This window comes from Macaca thibetana, chromosome 11, assembly GCF_024542745.1.
Source record: "Macaca thibetana thibetana isolate TM-01 chromosome 11, ASM2454274v1, whole genome shotgun sequence".
Taxonomy (NCBI): domain Eukaryota; kingdom Metazoa; phylum Chordata; class Mammalia; order Primates; family Cercopithecidae; genus Macaca; species Macaca thibetana.
The window spans coordinates 15,309,559-15,331,988 of NC_065588.1; the positions used below are offsets into that span (position 1 = coordinate 15,309,559).

The window sequence follows — 22,430 nt, forward strand, 5'->3', positions numbered from 1 at the left end:
AAGGGAATCTTGTTTCCTCAGCATTCATAAAAATGAAGCTCAGCTTCTAAACAACTAGTAATATTAACTTATTTATAATCTTATATTTGGCGAGAAGGCTGGGGCATGAGAGAAATAACCAATTTATATTTGTACAATCTCATGCTCTTCTGTAATTAGTGGTTGAAACTTACGCCAATGGTTGTTTGCTTTTTAATGTCCAGATTTGTATTCACACATCTAGGGTAGTTTCTGATGTTGGTGACTGTGTGTTTAACTTAGTTTTTTGACTCAAGAATGACATCCAAGTATTTCACTATGCTTCCTTATGAGCTTATTTTTAATAGGAATTGGCTGAACTATATTTCCAAGTATAGATATAAGAGAATCAAAGTGACTAATTCTAGAAAATAATGAAATTTCAAAAACAATTTTTATCTGCTTCCATTTCCCCTACATTGTCTAAAAGGACTTTACTGAAAATGCATCATAGCTAAGTTTCCCAATTTGATTCTTTAGTAGGTAGTTGCTTGCAGAAATAGGAATTTTTGACTTTCTTTCTTCCCTCCTGCCCCTTCATTTAAAAAAGAAAATTCCCTTTTGTTCTCTTTCCCTTTTTCCTCTAAAAATGATATATGTGGTCCTCTAAACTCCTTCTCATTACCACATTTACCATCATTGTTCATGTCTCTATATTTTGATTCCATGCTATTTCCTTTGCCTAGAATATCTTTACCATATTTCTTTCTTGGATGACTCTCATGGATACTTTAAGGCTCAGATTAGACACCATCAAATAGACTAATTTGTATCAAGTTATGTGTCCAACATGTATAAATATTTGTAATCAGTAAACGAAAACATAAATAAAGTGAATTATCTGCTTTGGTATCTTCCCCGCTACAGCTCAAGGATAAGAAGTATATAACTGATAATAATGCGGAGTCTAGAATCCAACCTTTTTACTCTTTGGGTTCAAATCCTGGTTCTACCCACTAAATAGCTATGCAAAATTGGCTTTACTACATTTTTCCGCTTGTGACTCAATATCTTTATCTCTATAATGGTGCTTACAGTACTAGTCTTGCACAGAGTGATTGTGAAGATTTGATAATATATAAAGCACCTAAAATAGCACCTAAAGACTCCAAAAGCAGCTATTCTAATCAACAGGAGCTAATTTTTTTTATATCAGGTTCACTGATTTGTCAATTTTGCAATTCAGTTGTCTCCTCGCGTCTCCCTTCAAATTATAAATGTTTCATGTTATCACAAGAAAGATTACCCAAATATGACAGAATGAGAAAATTATGCTTTTTATTATAGTCACATAAAATAAAGTCAGTTACACCAAGTTGTCCAAATGCATTGGTGAATTAATGCCTCCAACTCTTACAAATTTTATACATATATCTATGCATTTATAAATACATACATATGTAAAAGATATATATTTTCTACTAAAATAAAGTACCCAAATCTTGGTATATAGGGGCATAATGGGGGAGAAAAGAATCACAAAGTTTTACCAGTTGTAGACTGTACTTTCAGAATACAAGAATCTGTTTTAGACACATTTATTCAGCTGTAATGAACTTTAATCACCCATTGTTTTCTGAATTTTCCTAAGTGAGTTAATGTATCCAAAATATCAAAACAAGTTATGTGGCAGACTTAATGAATCAGAGGCTAATTTTTCTTACTGTACCTGACTCAAAGCCTAGACTTCCCAATGGAGGCATGGTTAAGCTCCATTCTTAATTTTCTTGTTTTTTGGACTATGGTTTTGCTGCTAAAGTGATAAACAAATAAGATGTCTCTAATTCTACATCTTCTACTAGCATTCGATAAAGTCAGGGTTTGGTGAAAAGATTTCCAATGTTTTTACATCACCCTGACTTGATGAAAAAAGGCCCAGCAGGGTCTGAATTTCCTGCTGCCTTTGTTACAGCAAAAATACTGTTTGAGCCACGGAAGGAGAATTAGGGTGTAATGATGAATAGATCGTTGAGAGAACCAACTCAAATTGAAACGAATTCTCTGTTATAGTGAAAAACATTAGTGAGAAGATGCTTGAACTTAAGAACAAAATAAAATGTTAAAGAAAACCTAGATGATATTAGATAATTCAGAAAATCTTCACTTCAGACAGAAACTAGAGTTCTTTCTATTTCCTGTTCCAATAGCTCAGCTTCTTCTCCTGTGTTTTTACTGCATTTTCTGCTATCTTAGACTTTTAAGACAATTATTTGTAGTATCTGACAAGAAATTGAATTTTTAAATGCCTTTGAAAAAACTTCAACCTACTTAAGCAAGGTGAAGATGCCTAAAAACAGCTTAATATAAACCAGTCATTTCGGAATCTCTGCTGATTACATGTTCAAATGCCATTAGAGTGTATCTTTATTCAAGCAGGAAAGGAAGAAGTTGTTAGCACTGAAATTGCATAAAACACGCTAAAACTTCCCAACCTACGGGAGGCTGGGAACAATGGGAAGCCCAGACATTTCCCAGAATCAAAACAAAGAATGCAATATTTCGTTTTATTTTTGAAAGGGGAACAGAAGGGGAAGAGTGTTTCCAATTATGTGGTCCACCTCAGCTGGGCTGCCTAACTACTGATTTTGGTGAGCATCTTGTTAATGGCTTGCTTGACGTGCGTGGTGGAGCTGCGTCGCCTCGTCTTGCCCTGCACCATCCTCCGGCGACGCACCTCTCGACACAGCTCATAGAATATCTCTGTGATATTCCCTTCTCCAGTGCAGGCAGAACACTCGTAAAAAGCACAAGCCAACTCTGTGGCCAGCTTCTCTCCTTCTTCTGTGCTAACCTGCCTGGAGTGGTCCAAGTCAGCTTTGTTTCCAACCAAGATGAGAGTCACATTCTTGGGCTTTTTGATCTCATCTAGGATGTTCTTAAGTGGCAGCACTTCCTCAAAACTTCCTCGGTCAGTAATGTCATAGACCAGCACAAAGCCTTCCCCCCATCGCATGTGTCCTTCCCTCTGAATGGTATCTTCCTGTTGGCAAAGAAAAATGGCCGTCAAGAGACCTGGAAATAATCAAAATAGATGGATGCTGGTAATACTGACAGTAATCCCTTAATTACTATTCTTTATATCCAAAGTCATTAAAATGTCGTGGTACTCTAATTGTACAAACTTTCTAAATAAGTTTTAAATACAGTCATTACTTATTCATCTCAACATATTTCAGGGAACTGAATATTTTCTAATTCAATAGATTTTACCTTTCTGCTTTTATTTTTTTCTTGCCATATCATTAAATCTGTAATCATAAGAACCAAAAAGAAATTATAACCTTAGTTAAGCACATCACTTTTGAGACTTTTCATCACGATTAAGGAATTAGCAATTTTTTAACAGACAAGTAGCCCCTATCCCACCTTTTAAGTATCATAATTAGAGTCAAAGTTTAACAAGATGCCATTTTGGTTTGTTTATTACTTTTTTGGTTTGTTGTTTGTTTTAATTTTCTCTTTCTTCAGATTATAGACAATTAACTTCCAGTAAAACTGTGACAAACTATTTAGAGAATCCAACTCTATGCTAAAGGATTTGACTTTTTTCCTTTTCCTATCTCAGAGCCCCCAAAATGTCATGTAGTACCAATGACAGAAACTCTATTATAGAACTGATTCTCAAAGTGGGTTATCATTCCTTCATAGGAAAGTGGCATGTATGATTTGAAAAAGCATTGCCTTCCCAGGTTCAAATGACTTCTGGAGGCATGCACTTCCCTGCTGCCTCTCTTCAGAATCAGTGCTCTGTGAAGGTCAGAGAATAAGTAGGTGGTAATGAGATGGAAAAGTGGGTAATTCATTTCGAGAACATTTATTGGTTTAAACACTTTGATTCAAGTCTTTTTGGGCATCACAGGTCATTGATAAAGTACCATGGAAAACTTCAGCTTTCTGTCATTCCAGTGGCCATTTCTTTTTTCTTTTTTTTTTTGAGACGGAGTCCTGCTCAGTTGCCCAGGCTGGAGTGCAGTGGTGCGATCTGGGCTCACTGCAAGCTTTGCCTCCCGGGTTCACGCCATTCTCCTGCCTCAGCCTCCCGAGTAGCTGGGACTACAGGTGCCCACCACCACGCCTGGCTAATTTTTTGTATTTTTAGTAGAGATGGGATTTCACTGTGTTAGCCAGGATGGTCTCGATCTCCTGACCTCATGATCCTCCTGCCTCAGCCTCCCAAAGTGCTGGGATTACAGGTGGGAGCCACTGCGTCCCGCCGGTGACCATTTCTATACCTGAAAACTAAACCTACCTATGAACCCTTTTGTAATCTCAGAAGTGACTGACCTAATACCAAATACTATAAGAAAGACACCTAAAATAAAGTATTCTGAAACAAACAAACTTATATGACATCATGTAAGTTTAGAATACAATATATACTAAATCTCTTTCTTAAAGACTCACACATACGCATGTTAGAGGTTTTGAGAATTCTTTCAGTAAACACACCTGTTTAACTTCAGTTGAGCATTTCAAAACACATTTGACCATGAAAACTTATTAATATCTTGGTATGCCACAAAATATAGGTGAGTGAGTCTAACCTAGATGATATGTGAATATTATAGTATGTTCAAAACCCTCTTGAAACACTGGGCAGTTTACATAAGGATACGTATACAGATATTTACAAATACATTAATATATAAAATGACTAGTTAATTAGAGAAAAAGGTTTTAGGCATGCAAAATTTAGTTGAAGAAAAGTGCCTTATTTTTATTCATAGCATAGATTTCTCAGTTTTATTTGATCCAGAAAAAATATTTTAGCTGAACTCTTTATTCACCTGACCAGCAGTGTCTAGTATCTCCATGGAAACAACTTCATCATCGATGGTTGCTTGGTGTCGGTAGGTTGATTCTAAGGGAACGAGCAAATAAAAAAAGCAAAAAGGTAAATACATGCAAGATTTAATTTGATCGTTAAAACTGAAAATGGGCATGGGAAAAGTATTCCTGATTTTACAGCATAAGGAACTGTGTAGTCTAGGAAGGAGAGGATGGATGTGCAAAAATGTAGAATCTTCATACTTAGCTCCCGGGCATACCAAGTTCTAACATGGGTGCCGCCAACTTTCAGAATATAGAATAGGGGGAATCTCTTTGCATCTTTGCTACCCTATCCTTTCCTCTTTTTTTTTTTTTTTTTTTGACAGGGCTCTGTTGCAAAAAAAAAAAGCTCTGTTGCAAAATAAAAGCTCTGTTGCACAGGCTGGAGTGCAGTAGTGCGATATCAGCTCACTGAAACCCGGGTTTCAAGCAACTCTCTTGTCTCAGCCTCCCAAGTACCTGGGATTACAGGTGCCTGCCGCAACACCCAGTTAATTTTTGTATCTTTAGTGGAGACGAGGTTTCACCATGTTGGCCAGGCTGGTCTTGAACTCCTGTCCTCAAGTGATCCTCCCGCCTTGGCCTCCCAAAGTGCTGGGATTAAGGCCTCAGCCACCGTGCCTGGCCCTATCCTTTCCTCTGAAGATTCCATTTTATTTTTCTGAAAAGACAGGTCCCTGGTGCTCTTTTCCTTCTATAATGAGACCTCCACAATGTAAATTGAGAAGGTGATCTTCACAAAATGCCTTGGTACTTCTAAAAATCTAGTTTCTGGAAACTGCTGTTTCTAACAAGATAACATACCAAGAGAAGCTACCAATTTCCTTTCAAACCTCAACTCTGGAAATGTAACAGATATTACCAGGAGGTGAATGGTTCTTGCCAAATGATGTAAAACTATAAGAAACTCAAGGGGTAGTAAAAGGTGGTCAGACCCCAGATTGGTGAGGAACGGTAATCCAAAGTAGGGGAGGGTTGGGCAGCATGGAGGGGAGGTGGAACTATATGGAGTCCTCTTGCTCATGCTGCCTCTTCAAAGCAGAAAAATGGCAGATGCTCAGTACCAGCTGGAGGCTGGTGGATCAACAGCAGAGTGGTCACCAAGCTATGTGAGGGGAAGGAGAAGTTAGCAGGTGCAAGAAGACTGGGCGGCCCTGCGTATGCCCCTCATCACATAAAATGGAAACCACAGGTCAAAAATAAGTGCCAACTGGTGCTTCTCTGTATGAAAACTAGAATAATAGAAAGAAAGAACCAAATGAATGACCTGATGAGATTCAGGTTGAGGAACTCTCTCAGAAGTGTCAGTAAGTATAAATAAGTAAAACAAAGGAACATGTAAAAGTAAAATTTAATAAGAGGTATGGATAATAGAACAAGAAATCTTAGTATCCTTTATAAAATGAGCCTCAAAGGAGAGAATAAAATACATACAGGAGTGGAAATTATTGAGGTTGTAATGGCTGAGAATTTCCCTACGTGAGAGAACAATGAAAGATTTAAGATTAAAGGAACTAGCAGGACACATGAGGAAAAAGTTCCATATTTAAACCTATTACAACAAAATTTAAGGATATCAATGACAAAAAATGTCTAAAGGGATTTAGGGAATAAAACACATCACCTACAAAAAGATACGACTCAGATCGATGTAGAACTTTTTGCCAGTGAAACTGAATTCAAGATGTCCATGAAAACAATAAAACTACATCAAAGTCAATCTGGCATTAGAATTCTAGATGATTCTATCAGTATATCAGGGTGAAGATGGGGGAAAAGGCCAGAAACAAGTATGTGTGAACTAATGTACTTGTCTGATTCCAGAAGATGATATAACTCTTAAAAATCTAGAAAAAGTCAACTCAATAAATTAGAAGAGAAGAAACAGAATACATTCAAGACAACATAAGAAAAGAAAATAAAAAACATCCTGAAAAAGAAATCAAAAGCAAAGCATGGTATTTGAAAAGATATAAAAAGAGGGCAGAGCTGTAAAGATCTGACGATATTGCCATTAAATTAGGAAAGACAATGCAATTAAAATTTAGCATAAAAAGAGGAAAGTGTACGTTCTGCTGAAATAAAAACAAAATAATATGAAGTTTATAAGCAATAATTTCAAGCTCATGAATTCTGGGAGAAAAATACAGTATCACTAGCATTATTCTGTATCAGCAAAAGCCATGTAGGAGAGGTGAGAGAAAACAGGAAGCTACTCCCAATAGTAGTAAAATAAATAATATTTAGGAAGTAATAAAAATATACAAAACCCTTCAAAACCCTCCAAAAACAAAAACAAAAATTTTCTAGAATAGAAAATTTTAGAACTTTATAACAGTAAATAAAGACTTGAATAAATAAGAAAATCCTCGGAAAATGGAGAAACAACATTTTTAAAACATGTCAGTTTTCCCCAAAATTAATCTAGAATTTAACGCAATTCAAATGAAATGTCCAGGTAGACTTTTTGAGAAGCTCAAGAAATTTATTTAAGATTATATAATACTATATAACATTACTTGAAACAGTGTGGTACTAATATCAGAATGCACAAATTTACCAAGGCCTTAACAATAGACTCATATTTATATAGGAACTTAGTATATGACTGAGGTGGCACTACAAGTCCCTTAGGGAAATAATAAATGGTTCAAACAGTAGCATTCGGATTAGAACCAATAAGAAAGAACTGGCCACTAAATGCACAAAATAAAGCTGGGCTTCTAGGGCGTATATTAAAAGTAAATCTGGATGAATTAGAGATCTAAACTCACCTAGATTTGAAGAGCGAAACCTAAAGTTAAAAAAATTAAAAGTAAGAAAATATAAAAGCTCATGCACAGACCAAAAAAAAAAAAAAAAAAAGAGAGACAAAAAATAAATGGGTTGACTACATTAAAATTAAGAATTTTGTGCAATATTAAATAGGCTAAAGACTGGAGAATATATTTGTAATATCTTAAGCAAAAAGTTGATTAATATCTAAGGTATGAAAGAAATTTTAGAAATTAAAAAGATAAGTGAACAGGAAAGAAATACGGCCAAAGTATACAAAGAGGAAATTCACAGAGGAGGATGCCCAATTAGTGAAAACATATATCAAATGATGTTTTACCTGCTTACTTACCAGAGAGAAGCTTATAAAATGATTTTATGACAAAAAGATTGGCAAAAATTATAAAACTAGGTAATATAATGCCTGACTAGGTTACAGGCAGCTTCTCTACACCGGCAATGAGAGCGTAGACTGGTACATCGTTTTGAAGAGCAATTCATTAGAACTTGATGTGGGCATACCTTATGATTCAGCAATCTCCCTCTCAGGTACATGCACTAGAAAAAACCTGGTCCAGGTTCTTACAGCACTGGGCCTCCAAGTGTAGTGCCTGAACCAGTAACATCCAGCTCACCTAGGAACTTGTTAGAAATGCAAATTCTCAGGCTCCACCCCAGACCTATGGGCAATCTGTGTTCTAACAAGTCCCCCAGGTGATTACGGTGCATGCTAAAGTTTGAGAACCACCGATTTAAAGGTATGTTTTCCCTAGTGACATTAGCAGTAGCTCATATTGGAGGCAACTTAGGTGTTTATCATTGGGGAGATTAGTTAAATGTGGCATAGCAAAGAATACCATGTAGAAAACTAGAAGTAAATAGAGAAAAATGCATGGATCTTAAAAATATCAGATTTGGTTCTAATGATTAGAAGTGTATGTATATATAAATATATAAAATTTATATAAATTTTAAAAATATATATACAGAACACTATTTTCCCTAAGTAAACATATAATAATAGCTAGCACATACTGCTTCTATTTGAACAACTGTTCTAAACACTTTACTTATGTTAACTCATTAATCCTCACAAATATCCAATGAAGTATATACTGCTATCAGCTCCATTTTACAAGAAGAAGCTAAGCCATAACAAGATTAAATAACTTGCCCAAAGTCACACTGACAATAAATGGTAGAGGTGAGACTTGAGTCAGGGAAGATCAGCTTTGGAGCTCCGGCTTTTAAATATCATGCTTAGTTTCAAACACACTAGACTCTGCACTTAAGGCAAAGAGGAGGGCAGTGGGTGTCAAAATAAGGGATGAAGGGGAAGAGAAAGTGGAATAATATAAGGCCTCCCATACACTAATAATAGCATAACACCATGAAAAAGAGTAGTATGATTAACATAATTATTAACTCAATTCTTTGTACCCAAACTACCCAAATCATTAACCAACCAACCAACCCAATAAACTCGGAAGTTTCTGCTCCCATGGGGGTAGCCTGTAAGCCAATGGTTTTATAATTATTTTTTCTATCTACCTCATGTTTCTGACTTTCATTTCATCAACTATTTTGTAGTCCTTTTTTGATCACTGTTTTCTCTTACTTTACTGTAAATATAATCTGTCCAAAACACAAACTGTAGAATGCAGCTTCGCCAGCCATATCCTTGCCTTCTACTTCCATCAGCACTGTGTAGTGATCATTGGCCACAGGCATGGCACATTGCTCAAGTATTTTCCAAAAAGTAAAATTTTAAAATTAGATTATGTTCAATATTTTAATAAGTGTATTTTACGTTATTGTCATTCTCCTAGAATATGTAATCCATACATGGCATATCATAGTGATTCGCAATTTCAGAATATTCCGTCCCCCCTACTCTTTTACGTTAAATGGGAGATTATAGTTTTGTATGATTTAATGCTCTAAAATACTATTTACAGCAGCCACTTGTCTCCAAGTGTTCTCTCAATAATTTTCTTTTTGTATCTTCAGTGCCCCAGCGTGAGGAAGAGCAGCCCAGACGGCATCACACATGCTGGGGGGCCATGCCCTTTGGCTTCTCCCTCTGCTGTTCTTTAGTGTCCTTTGTACTGACTTCCCTTTTAGAAAGACTGGCATCAGCCCCAGAGACTGGAAAACAGAGTTCTGGGCTCTATTCCATCTCTTTGCACTAAAAGTTGTCTGAGAGACAGGGACATTTTTCTCTGCTGCTTCCATGATAAATAGGATATGTATTTCAATCACAGAATGCCACAGTAGGGGGGAAATGGAATACAATAAAAATTGTATGAAGTTGTGTGATTCTTTGGTTATTCGTTAACTGAAACAAAAAGGATAAAATGCAGGATATGAGAGAATGTCTGCCCCAGACATAGCAGCGGGTGGTAGCAGTGATTTTGTCTACGCTGAATACTGGTTTCATACCATTTTAAGAAATTTTTCTTTCAGCTTCTCTCTCTCATTAGAAGCCCACTTTCTCTATGTGTAAAACAATGGAGGTATTGCCCCAAAAGGCAAAGTGCCTATGTGCTAACTCTTCCAGAGTTAACTGTAAAAAAATGTACTAAGTAGTTTTTGAAATTAGACTCCGCTATGCATCTTAACACATAAAAGAAAATGTGTATGTATTTGTTTGGTGGATATTCTTTTGATTTTGTTCATACTAAACAAAAATAATAAATCGAGCCTTTTTTGTGAAGGGTGGGGGGATGATTATTTAGGAGACAGATCCAAATGAACCAAAATATTGTATACTGTAAGACAAATATGAGTTTCAAAATGGAATGAGGCATTAAAAGTTACACTTGAATTTCACTGTATATGAGAGATGTATAATTTAAAATCTGCACTCACTAGTAGTCTAATAACTAGAAGTATATTTTATGTACTCTAACAGGAGTTGATGCTCAAAGGGATGTTGCATGTGGTTAATCTTTTTACTGATTTAGCTTTTGTTTTTGCAAATTTCAACACGTTAGTATGGACACTTAGCCAGCACAGTAACAACAGCAGTTAGTCACGTTGATTTATGCCAGAATGGAAATTGTACTGAGTTGAGTTCTATTCCCAGTCTAACCACAACTGGACACGTAATTTTGATTAAATTTACTTCTTTGTACCTGTTTCCTTATTTGTCAAATGACAATCTCCAAGTTCCCTGCAGTGCCAATATTAAATAACTAAACAATTCTATGAGTTGGCTAAGCACTTCTGCTTTAGAATCTGGTTAAGATCATTTGTTCTGGGTGTATCTATTTTCGTATGAACCATCCAAGCAGCAGGAGTTGTAAGGCAGGCGAGAAGAACCAATCACAGAACCAAAGAACGAGTGGGTCTGATGTCTCCTGATGCCCATCCTCACTTCTATCTGAGCCTTTTCTAAGCTGATTCAAACAGTGCCTCCAATGTACCAGTCACAGTAGTGATAAGGCTGAAATACAGTCTCTCTCTCCCTCTCCAAATGCCTCCATCACACACACACACACACACACACACACACACACACACACACAGAGAGTCACAGGCACACACATTCTAAGCCTCTATCTGTATTCTCTGCGGTGACCAGCATTCTTAGAGGGTAATATGTCTCTTGGAGGTAGGGATTCAGTTCTTGGTTGGGATCCATTCAGAACATGGATCCTGTTGTTCTACAATCAGATCATTGCTGCCACCACCATCAGGGGTTTTTCATGGTTAGATGGTCCAACTCCCACATCTTATGAGCTTCAGTGGTGGTTTTCAAATGTGGTTCATAGACATCCGTGTGCTGGTGTGCTGGCCACCCCCAAAGATTTCACTGATCCACAGTATAATAAGGAAAATTAAATAAAGCTAAAATTGTTCCATGTAAAGAACTGATTTTTTTTACATTGTATCCTTCAAAACACTCGGATGTTAAAGCAATTTCTTTCTTTTCTGAAGTGCAAGTACAAGTAGAGCGTAGGTTTAGTTCCCCCTGTCTTTCTTTCCCTTGCCTGCACTCCTAATTGAATTATATAGGCTTTCTCCATAAAAATCAAATAAAAAAACACTGGGTCTGAAACCGAAAAGTTTAGGAGTCATTTGCTACTATAGTAGCAGGCATTTTCTTCATTGAATTATTTCAAAGCAGTAAATATTCTAATTGTGTTAATATGTAGAACGATGTTCACAGTCTTCAGCTTCTCGAGGAGTAACAATTCTGTTCCAGGTTGAAAAAAACTGCCCCATGTTTCGCAGCAAAGCACTGACTTCAGAATTCAAGACTGCTTCTTGTATATGAGCCACTTGGCTTTTTAATGTAGTTATCTCTTCTGGTGGTGGTTTTGAAACTTTTAAAGTAGCTGATATGGTTTGGATCTGTGTCTCCATCCAAATCTCATGTTCATTTGTTATCCCCAATGTTGGAGGTGGGGTCTGGTGGGAGGAGATTGGATCATGAGGTGGTTTCTCATGGTTTAACACCATCCCTCGTGGTGCTGTCATCACAATAGTGAGTTCTAGTGAGATCTGGTGCTTTTAAAGTGTGTGGCATGCCCCCCCCCCACCCTCAGTCATGGTCCTGCCATGTAAGATGCCTGCTCCCACTTTCCCTTCTGCCACGAGTAAAAGCTCCCTGAGGCCTCCCCAGAAGTAAATGCTGCCATGCTTCCTGCACAGCCTGCAGAGCCATGAGCCAATTAAACCTCTTTTCTTTGTAAACTACTCAGTCTCAGGTATTTCTTTATAGCATTATGAGAACGGACTAATGCAGTAGCCATGTATTCAACAAAGAATCCTATCTTCCCCAAGGTAGTATGAAGTTAAACTCAGGAAATGCTAATTTCCCTTGAATCAAATGCATTGAGAACCCCTTTCTGCTGGAACAAAAGTGACCTCTTGCACACATGCATATAGACACACAAATCCAGCCTCCGGTGTGAGAGAATTAATGAAGCCCTCACCAGGGAGTGAGTCATATATCCATGACTCCTGAAGACTGATGAGGCAGTGCTTGTTGCTTAGCAGCTGCCATCCTCTTTGAGAAGTACCATACAAGGTCACTCAATAAAGTTTCTTTATTCTTACTGAAGGAAGCCTGCACTATACATAACTGATGCAGGCAGATTACTATTAATAGCAGTTGTTTTTCAGAATGAATAAAACAGAAGGGAAAATGGTTCGACTAAGACTAATTAAGAATAATAAGATTAGGTACTGGAACACATTCAGGGAGAGTTCATTTTATGAGATCGTTTTTTCTAAGCTTCATCTTTCATTGAGATATATGGATACAGCAATAAAAAAAATCTGTATTTTTAAAACTAAACTCCCATAAATCATTAAGATTCTCAGATAATCTCCATAAATCCTATGTAAGTAATAAAAATATAAGAGCAGAATAAGTATTCACTTGGTGGGTGAAATAATAAAGAATAATTTTTTTTTTGAATCCGGTGCATTTTTAGATCCAAATATATCATCTTAAAATTAGTGTGGCTACATTTAAAAATATGTTGAAAAATTTGGATGTGAAAACTCTGACCTATTTAAAAGCAAAAACAGAATAATAAATAATAAATGTAGAGACATGCTAGTCTCCTAGATTAAAAGGTGGAATAACATAAATATATGAATCTTCTCAAAGTAATTTATAGTTCTAGTACAATTCCAATCAAAATCATGTCATACTATTACAGAGTTTCTAAACTTGATCTGGAAAAATCAACTGAACAGAGTAGCCAAAATAATTTTGTAAAAAGTAATAAGGAAAGACGTTCTCTACAAAGTATCAAAATGTTCTGTACAGCATACAATTAATGAAAAAGTGTGCCTCTTCTGTTTGGTGTGAAAAGCAAATCTAGAATGGTGTCCTGGTATAAACAATTCAACATATGAAAAGATTGCATTGGAAGTAGTGGAGAAAGGTAGAGAGTATTTAATAAATAATAGGAGGAAAACTGGTTAAAGATTTGGACAAAAACGTTGGGTTTTCACCTTGTACTTCTTACTAAAATAAATTTCAGAAGTATTAGTCAAATACTAAGTAAACTATAAGATCATTCTATATTCCCTTCCTTATTGTTTTCCTTCACAGCCCTTATCGCTATCTCACATATATTTGTTTGTTTATTGACTCTTCTGTCTTTCCTAGACTGTGCACTCAAAAAAGCCAAGGCCTTCTCTTGCTGTATACTGATTTATCCTTAGCACCCAGAACACTTTGACACACAGGAGGCGCTTGATAAATATTTGTAGAATGAATGAATAAAAACAATGAAAGAAGCCTTGCTCCCTTTTAAACTGAAAATCTTGGAGTGACAAAAATAAAACAGAACAAAGAAATAAAAAAAAAAAAAAAACCAGGAAGAGTGTTTGCCTACATTTTATACATCAACATTATTGCTACTTTTAAGATCCACAGACATCATATTTTGCTGCTTCTTCTCTCCTTCTCTCTCTGCAGCAGACTTTAGTCAGATGTATTGGAGAGAAGAAAAGAGAGAAACATATTTTATTTTTCCCTAAAATCCATATTCAATTGTTTTATTTTTCTGTTACTCTTCTCAGGATGCCATTCTATTACGCACCAAATTTTCCATCTCCATTTTATCCTCTTTCTCCCATTAGAATGATACTGCATTTTTCTGATGTGACGGCAGCGTGTTGTACCCACTTCCTTTCTTTGTGGCTGAGGCTTGACCTAACTTCTTCATCTATGCGTTAAAATCCTGCAGGGTTCCAAGCACAGACAGCATGAAACACACATCTAGCCTCACAGAGGGCTTCTTTGCATGATTTGAAAAGCACTTCCAAATCAGCTAAAAGGAGTTTAAAAATGTTGCAATAGAAAATATTATTCTTTCTCTGGGACCATAAATTTTTATTGAAGAGGAGAAGGAAACAAAATTTGACCTACCGAGGGTGGGATCATATTCCCAGATGAACCGTTTGGTCAGAAATCTCACTACAAGAGCTGTGGAAGAAAAGAGCAACATTTCAAAAAGTAATTTGTTAATTTGCTTAGCGCACCTATCTTTTTAAAGAAAGCGAAATGCTCCACACAACCCTATAAATGCTTTATATTTCCTTGGTATGTCAACCGAATAAATTTTTTATGTTTATTCAAGTAATTTTCCTATTTCATATTATGGCCTAAAAACCACTGTAATGTTTGAATGGGTTTATTGTGCATTAGTCAACAATTAGATTTGTTGCTTTAGTCACAGGTTAAAAACAAAACAAACGTATAACGTCAAAATGCTCATATATAAAATTTTTAGCAAAATGATGAATTCAGATATAAAAGGTCACAATACAGGTATCCGAAGTTTGCATATTGATAAGGATTGGCAAAGGCAAGTTTTAAATGTGATAATTTTTAGTGTAATGAAAGATCACTAGCAGGTCATTTGCATTTTTAAAAAATAGATATTCAAAATTAAGACTATTAGAGATCTGTGAAAGCTCATCAAAAGCAGCACTGACAGAATACAGTCAGAATCAGGTTCTGGAACTACACTATGCAGTTTGCTTTCATGATCTCCTCAATCCTCACTTCATCTTTATGAGGCAGGTACTATGATAATTCCCATTTTTCAGATCAGGAAACTGAGGCGCTGAGGGGTTAACTCATTTAATTAAGCTTATCTAGTTAGTTAGTGGCCTGGTAAGGATTTGAATCCAGGAAGTCTGTAACTTATCCATTGTACCAAACCGAATTTAAGTCCTACGCCATCTGGATAATATTTAACTGGAAGATGGGCTGGAGAAAAGCACTGAAATATATGGACTCTATTGTCCTTATAAATTGATGAGACATATGCCAAACATTTTCTTACACTTGTAGTATACTTGAAAACAGTGGTTTTAAATTAAAACAAAAGGCCGGGCGCGGTGGCTCAAGCCTGTAATCCCAGCACTTTGGGAGGCCGAGACGGGCGGATCACAAGGTCAGGAGATCGAGACCATCCTGGCTAACACGGCGAAAAACTAAAAACACAAAAAATTAGCCGGGCGAGGTGGCGGCGCCTGTGGTCCCAGCTACTCGGGAGGCTGAGGCAGGAGAATGGCGGGAACCCGGGAGGCGGAGCTTGCAGTGAGCTGAGATCTGGCCACTGCACTCCAGCCTGGGCGACAGAGCGAGACTCCGTCTCAAAAAAAAAAAAAAAAAAAAAAAAAAAAAAAAAAAAAAATTGGAGCGGGATGTCAAAGGCACTTAAAAAATGGAATGAAAGCATTGGATCCTTTTCCTGAAAAAATATGCATACACACATTTGGCATATAATTTAGCAGGCTCATGAGCCCTCCATAGACCCCTGATGGTCTCCCTGGGATCCCACTGACCTTAATGAAAGATTCATTGTCTATCATATTTTACAGTTTTAAAATACCCATTATAATGTGTATTTTTATTTTTATTGAAATGCCCTTAATGTAGCAGCCAAAAGATACTCCTTGAAGAAATAAAACTAGTTAGGGGAAGGTCACTGTCATTCTTTGCCTATTCTCACTTTTAGCAACAACAGAGGTATAACCTTCCTCCTGTAAAGTTTTATATGAGAGATGGCAGTGTAAACTGCACGAGGACTTCACAAAACAGAGGACAACGTGGCTTCATGACGGGAGGCTGGAGACGGAAAGTACCAATGATCTTTGTAATTACAGAGTGTGAGGCTGAATTTGAGCCAAAATATTTGCAGTGCCTAAAGTAGCAAGGCCACTGACCCCATAATACTTCCCACAGTGACTGTACTTGTGGTTTTATCTGCAGTCTTCAGAGTCTGTCACTGTTCACTCTCTTGAGACTGAAACTTTTATTTTTACACACAGGATGCAGTAAGCAGTAAACATATTTTTTCTTTTTTACAATTAGCAACGTTAATAAACACTCAACAGCTCGCACGATTTAAAGAGTTCCATCTTTTGTTACACTAGGTAGTGTTTTTTTTTTTGTTTTTTTGTTTTTGTTTTTTGAGACGGTATCTCCCTCTGTTGGCCAGGCTGGAGTGCAGTGGCGCCATCTCAGCTCACTGCAATCTCCACCTTCCGGGTTCAAGCGATTCTCCTGCCTCAGCCTCCCAAGTAGCTGGGATTACAGGCGCGTGCCACCACACCCAGCTAATTTTCGTATTTTTAGTAGAGACGGGGTTTCACCATGTTGGCCAGGGTGGTCTCACCATGTTGGCCAGGGTGGTCTCAATCTCCTGACCTTGTGATCTGCCCGCCTCGGCCTTCCAAAGTGCTGGGATTACAGGCGTGAGCCACTGCGCCCGGCCAGACTATGTGGTTTTAACACTAAAGGCTGCAACCTAGAAAACTTAATTATCTGCCATCATGAAAAAATGAGCTTTATTTTTTACGTAAGTGCGGTTTACAGTTCTTCAATTCCAAAACCATTTAAATTTGAATCATTTCTCAAAATCTTTAAAAAATGTATTAGACACTCCATCGGCTTTCAAAACCAAGTATACTGAACATAATTGAATCATTTGTAAATGCCTGGATCTCAGTTAAGAACCTTGGTTAGTGCCTGTGCAGTTATGCAGCAATACTTTCTGAAGCTGTAGGGTGGATGGGGCAAAACAGCTCTAGAGTGCTAGAGGTTTTGAGCATATATATGTATACGAATGTTCAAAAACTCAAAAAAGTTATATATATTGACTATTCTATATCAATATATTCACAACAGTTGTATAACTTATTACATTTAAATAATAAATATATTCAAAATAGTTATATAATTTATTAAATTTAAATAATAAAATTTAATCCCAAACAGTTCATTTATTGTTTATACAATAGATATTAAAATGTATTAAATTTTAATAAATTTCTAAATTATTAATAAATTAATAATCTAATTTAACTATAATTAATGAAAACAGGTACTATAAAGATTGATCTAATTTCCTTTTGACTCCCTACCCTCTCCATCCCGACTATCTTGAGCAAAGTTTGTCTTTGGAAGTAAAATGGTGGTACTGATTTTTACTGCTACCGGAATTCTGATTTAAGGCCTTGTTGCTCCAGAAGTTTTAAGGTTTGACATATTTGATTAGTAGTTACTCTTGAGTCTCTGCCTTCTGAAATATTTTATTTTCTTCCCATTGCCTTGACAACCCATACCTTTCCATTAAACAAGCCAAACATGTCCAATGGCTAATGTAGGGAAGACTGTTTTCCTCCTTTTGCCTAATTTACAACCTACTTGGCTAATTCTTCATCATCTGTGGTTCCATTTTAGTATTACTGGTACTATGAATTTTATGATTATTAATGAAAGTTGGTTTCTAACAAAATGGAAAATTTGGTAACAAAAATTTAATCAAATAAAATATTTTTAAAAGCCACTTAATGTAATCATTCAGTGGCATGCTATTCCATATATAAGTAAGAGCTAAAGGTAAATCCATTACATTAAAATAGTCATGTTATTTCTAAAAATTAACCAATGTATGCTGTTTCCTCGAAATAATTCCTGACAACATTATCATCAGAAGTGCCAGATTTAGTGTCAGAATAATATTTTAAAATGAAAATTAATTAGGTATGATCTGTACAGTAAATCAGCTTCAGCAAGAAATCAACTCTTCAAGGTAAATGTAAACTAACACACATGCTATTCCTTATTTAAGAGTCATATTCAAGAGAGATTCAGGTAAGACTTTCAAATGTTACCTTTCAGTATCATACTTGAAAAATATGTCATTACTTTTCTTTATAGAATTCAGGAAGTAACTTGATTGACAATGTATATAATGCTTTTTTAAAAGATACTTAAGCATATGTAACCTCCTACACAATTGTGATTGTTCTTTTCTATAGGTCTCCAGGCATAGAGCTATTGCCATATAACAAATCCACCCCCAAAACTCTGTAGCATACCACAATAAGTATTTATTATGGAAAAATATTGGAAAACTTTTCCAGCTGGAAAAAGCATTATGTATTTATGGGACTGGTGAGTTGATTGCATTGGAAAAATATAACTAAAAGAGTTTAAAATGGCCAGGACAGATTTTTTTTAGGTTAGGAAAAGAATTTCTGCTCCAATTAAAAGTGCTTCAAGGAATACTACTCATCACCTTCACATCATGAATACCTTTTGAATTTTGTCTATGATCCCAGTAACACACCCCATGAAGACTCTTGATTTAATATACACTCTACAATAGTACAACATTCATATAATAATGAAAACTTACTAGGGATGTATATTAAGTGATTTATATCATTTTCATTTGTAACCTGTAGTGCCTTCACAAAAAATACATACTTTTAAGTTGTAGGATCAAGTAACTTTAAAATACTTTTTAAGGGATTTCTACAGGAGTTTGCCAACTTTGGGACAATTCCGTCACAAAGAGTTTCAAATATTTTTGAAAAACAAAAATTTGTGTTATATAAAGAGAAGGCAAATGCGGATAATACTAGCACAACGTTAGTCCATTATAGGTTGTGATATGTATATTTATCACTTGTTACCTGAATTATTTTTCCCACGTTGATTTATAATAAAAAAGTTAGAAATGTTAAAGCTTAAAAACTACATGAATAAATTATAATAAACTTACATAGTATCCTAAATATGAAACTTTTCAAAGTTGGGATGCCTCCAGGAGATAGAGTAGCTCTCTTCATTTCTCCTCCATTTTCATTTCATTATAGTACTTACAGCATAACTACTTGACCTTATCTTGACCAGCAAAAACCAGGAGGCAATGATATACATTACCAAGTCCACAAGGGTTGTAAAATCAACACTAAATTGTTTTCAGTTTGATTTTTATGATCTACAGTTAAAATGTCATAATAAATAAAGCAAGTGTTTAAAAAATAATGGAAGAGAGAAGAATGAGAGGATTTGATGCAATGTGGGAACTGTTTTCTCATTTCATTAAGCATGACCTCAATTTAAATAATATTATAAAAATTATAATGGAAAAAGTTTAACAGTAATGCAGTAGTGTTATTATTATTCATCTTCAGTTAGCGTGTGCTCTATTAGGTTAGGCATTATGGTAAATATTTACACATGTATCTTTACTCTTCACTTCCTTATAGTATAGAATATATGGACATGGACATGAATATGATGTATGTATATTGATGAAGAAACTGAAGCTCAAATTGTTTACATTTCTTCCTACAATGTGGGCTTACTCTTTCCTGGCCTCAGGATCTACATTCTCTTTTTACAGATGAGGACTTTGCTACCAGGGAGCTTAAGAGTCTTACTGGGGTATTCCTCTATTGTCTAAACCCTTAATCTGAAAAATTCCATGGAGAATGTTGTATATGCCTTATACATATATATATATTTTTACACATACAAACTTTCTTCCACTTGAAAAAAATGCATAATCTAGTCCCAATCTTCTTTTGTTACAAAAGAAAAGACTAAAAACCCTGGTGAAAATGAAACCTGAAATGTCTATTAAAATCTGATATTTTAGACATAAACTTCTGAACATTTATTATCCTCTTTTATTGCCTCAGTTTGGAGCACCAACACTATTCCCTTAATTCTAACAAACATGGTGTGCTAACACACACACAACGTAATTATCCTCATGATACCATTTTGCTTCATCATCTTAATTTACTTGACTGTACATTTCTTACAGGGTTTATTGCTATTATTTTAAATATAGTGCAGGGATCATTACATATTTGGAATGTTCCATAAATACTTACAAGTCGATGTTAGTTTAGCTTAGCGCCCTTAAAAGCCCAAATGAACTAATAGCTTGTCAGTATTTTAAGCAGGTAACCCAGACTGGAATTAAGTCAAAGAAAGGGGAACAGAAACACATATTTAAAATGTACTAACTCATATCCAGATAGCATTTCTACCTGTGGTATCTAATGAAGCATCCCATCCCCTCCTCTTTAAAGTCTTCCCTGGCCTTCCCAAGCCATTAATCACTCATATGTGGCATGAAATACCTTGTAAACATTTATTTATATTCTTGTATGTCTTAGAAATGGTGAATGATCTGAAGTCACAGATTAAGCCTTGTTCATCTTTATGTCCCATGGCTGGCACGGCACTTGATACATATGTGCCCAGTAGGTATTTGAGAACTGAATGAGAGAAAACAAGGAACATTTCTTTAAGCTATGTGGCTCACTATTGCTATTGTGCTTGGCTGTGTACTCTATTATGTTTTTGTTACTTGAAAGACATGTTCTTTAAAGTGGGACTTTCATTTTTTGAAAATATATTGACCACGTCTCTGGTCAGATGTCCATCTGGTCAACCTACTTTGCACACCTGATTGAGAAAGGCAAGACCCAGCACTCTTACTCTCCTAGGCCAGAGTGGAACTGCTACCCCTGACCTCACACCACTATCAGCCCTAAATTTAACACAAACCCTTACGTGGTCAAAAGCCTTCAGAGAAGTAAAAATGAGTGTGACTCACAAAAACAGGAAGACTCTACCCTAGATTTGCGGAGATAGTTTCTTATTGAATGAATTAATTTTGTAGAACTAAGTATCCATTTATTGATCATGTAGTTGTTGGATTAAAGTGTATATGCTTTTAGAAAATGCCATTAGGTAAGTTTTAGCTAATAATAAAAAAAAATACACTAAAAAAAATAAAAACACTACTGGGATCTCTCGAAGGTTAAATATCAAAAGGGGGCTTACGTATATATTAAATACTGACTATATGCTGATTTTAATTCATAAAAACTCTTAAAAGTAGAAATTAATGTTCCCACTTTATGTATAAGAAATCTAACCAGAAAAGTGAATAAATTGTCTAATTTACAAAGTGTTTAAGTGATAAAACTGATATGAACCCAACTTTGTTTACCTTAAAACCCATACTTTTTCCAATATACAGTACTTCCCACTATATTTTAATATTTCTATGTATATGACATAATTCTACATGCTTGATTTTTTTTAATGTAAGCATACATCTTATGGAAAAGCATGCTTTGAAAAGGGAATATTTTGTTCGTGATTAGATTTATTCTTCCTTAGTAGAGAAAATATCCATGACCAGAAACCATGGCAACACAGAAAGAGAATGTGAATTTCGAGAAGCAAGAAGAAAACTTTTAGATAAATAAGATTTTTGTTTTTCTCTTGAAAACATCTTTAAGAATGCTGCAGATGAGGAAAACAAGTATCTGAAGATGTAGGCGATGAAGCAGTATGTGAAAAGCAAATTTTTTTTATGAGTTTCCTCAGTCATTAACAATAAAAATTAGCATACCAGGAACCATTTTAGGCAGTGAGGAAGTCAGCAAAGAAAATAAGATACAGTTTCTATTCATAAAGCGTTGAAAGTTTGCACCTTTGCATATCCCAGGAAAAATATAAAGATATGTGGCTAATTTTGAATATTATCCAATTGAAGTCCTGTTATGACACCTATTCTTATTGCAAGGACTGAGTAAAAGGGAGGCCAGACTGAGGTGAGCTGGATTCACTTGAGTGCCTCACAGGGAGCAAACTTGTGTTTTCCAGAAAAACTTTAGTAGATGAAATAGGAGTAATGTGTATGGTGTGTCAGCCTTATAATGGCTTGTCTTCCAGCTTAATGACAGCAACGCAGTGGGTCTCCCTAAATAAGAGGCAATTCAGCTCCTTCTTCTTCCCTCCCTCACCTGCACCTCGAGCAACCTCCTGTCAAATCAAGCCTCCAAATCGAATTTTCCAATTCCTTGTCCCCTGGGTCCAACACTTTTGGTTCTTCATACCTTGTTCCTGGGTCTTTCTTCTATCACCAACCCTCAAGTGTATGTTCTTTTTTACAGCAGTCCTTCCTCTCTTTTCTGTGACTGTTCTGGTCTCCTCCAAGAAA

General features: G+C 35.8%; 2 protein-coding genes across 3 annotated transcripts in view; both read right to left on the bottom strand.

Annotated features, from left to right (window-relative positions):
* Positions 1 to 22,430, bottom strand: part of MGP (matrix Gla protein) — an 836,939-nt gene that overhangs the window by 238,535 nt on the left and 575,974 nt on the right. The gene's annotated exons all lie outside the window — the stretch shown is intronic.
* Positions 1,272 to 22,430, bottom strand: part of RERG (RAS like estrogen regulated growth inhibitor) — a 113,185-nt gene continuing 92,026 nt past the window's right edge. Inside the window, exons 3-5 of one of the 2 annotated variants that reach the window (XM_050749499.1) lie at positions 14,522 to 14,578; positions 4,806 to 4,879; positions 1,272 to 2,998 (exon numbers count right to left, since the gene is read on the bottom strand). In XM_050749499.1, coding sequence (XP_050605456.1) covers positions 2,591 to 2,998; positions 4,806 to 4,879; positions 14,522 to 14,578 — 539 coding nt within the window. In that variant the 3' untranslated portion in view covers positions 1,272 to 2,590. The remainder of the gene's footprint in view (positions 2,999 to 4,805; positions 4,880 to 14,521; positions 14,579 to 22,430) is intronic. The other variant, XM_050749500.1, reaches the window with a different exon arrangement.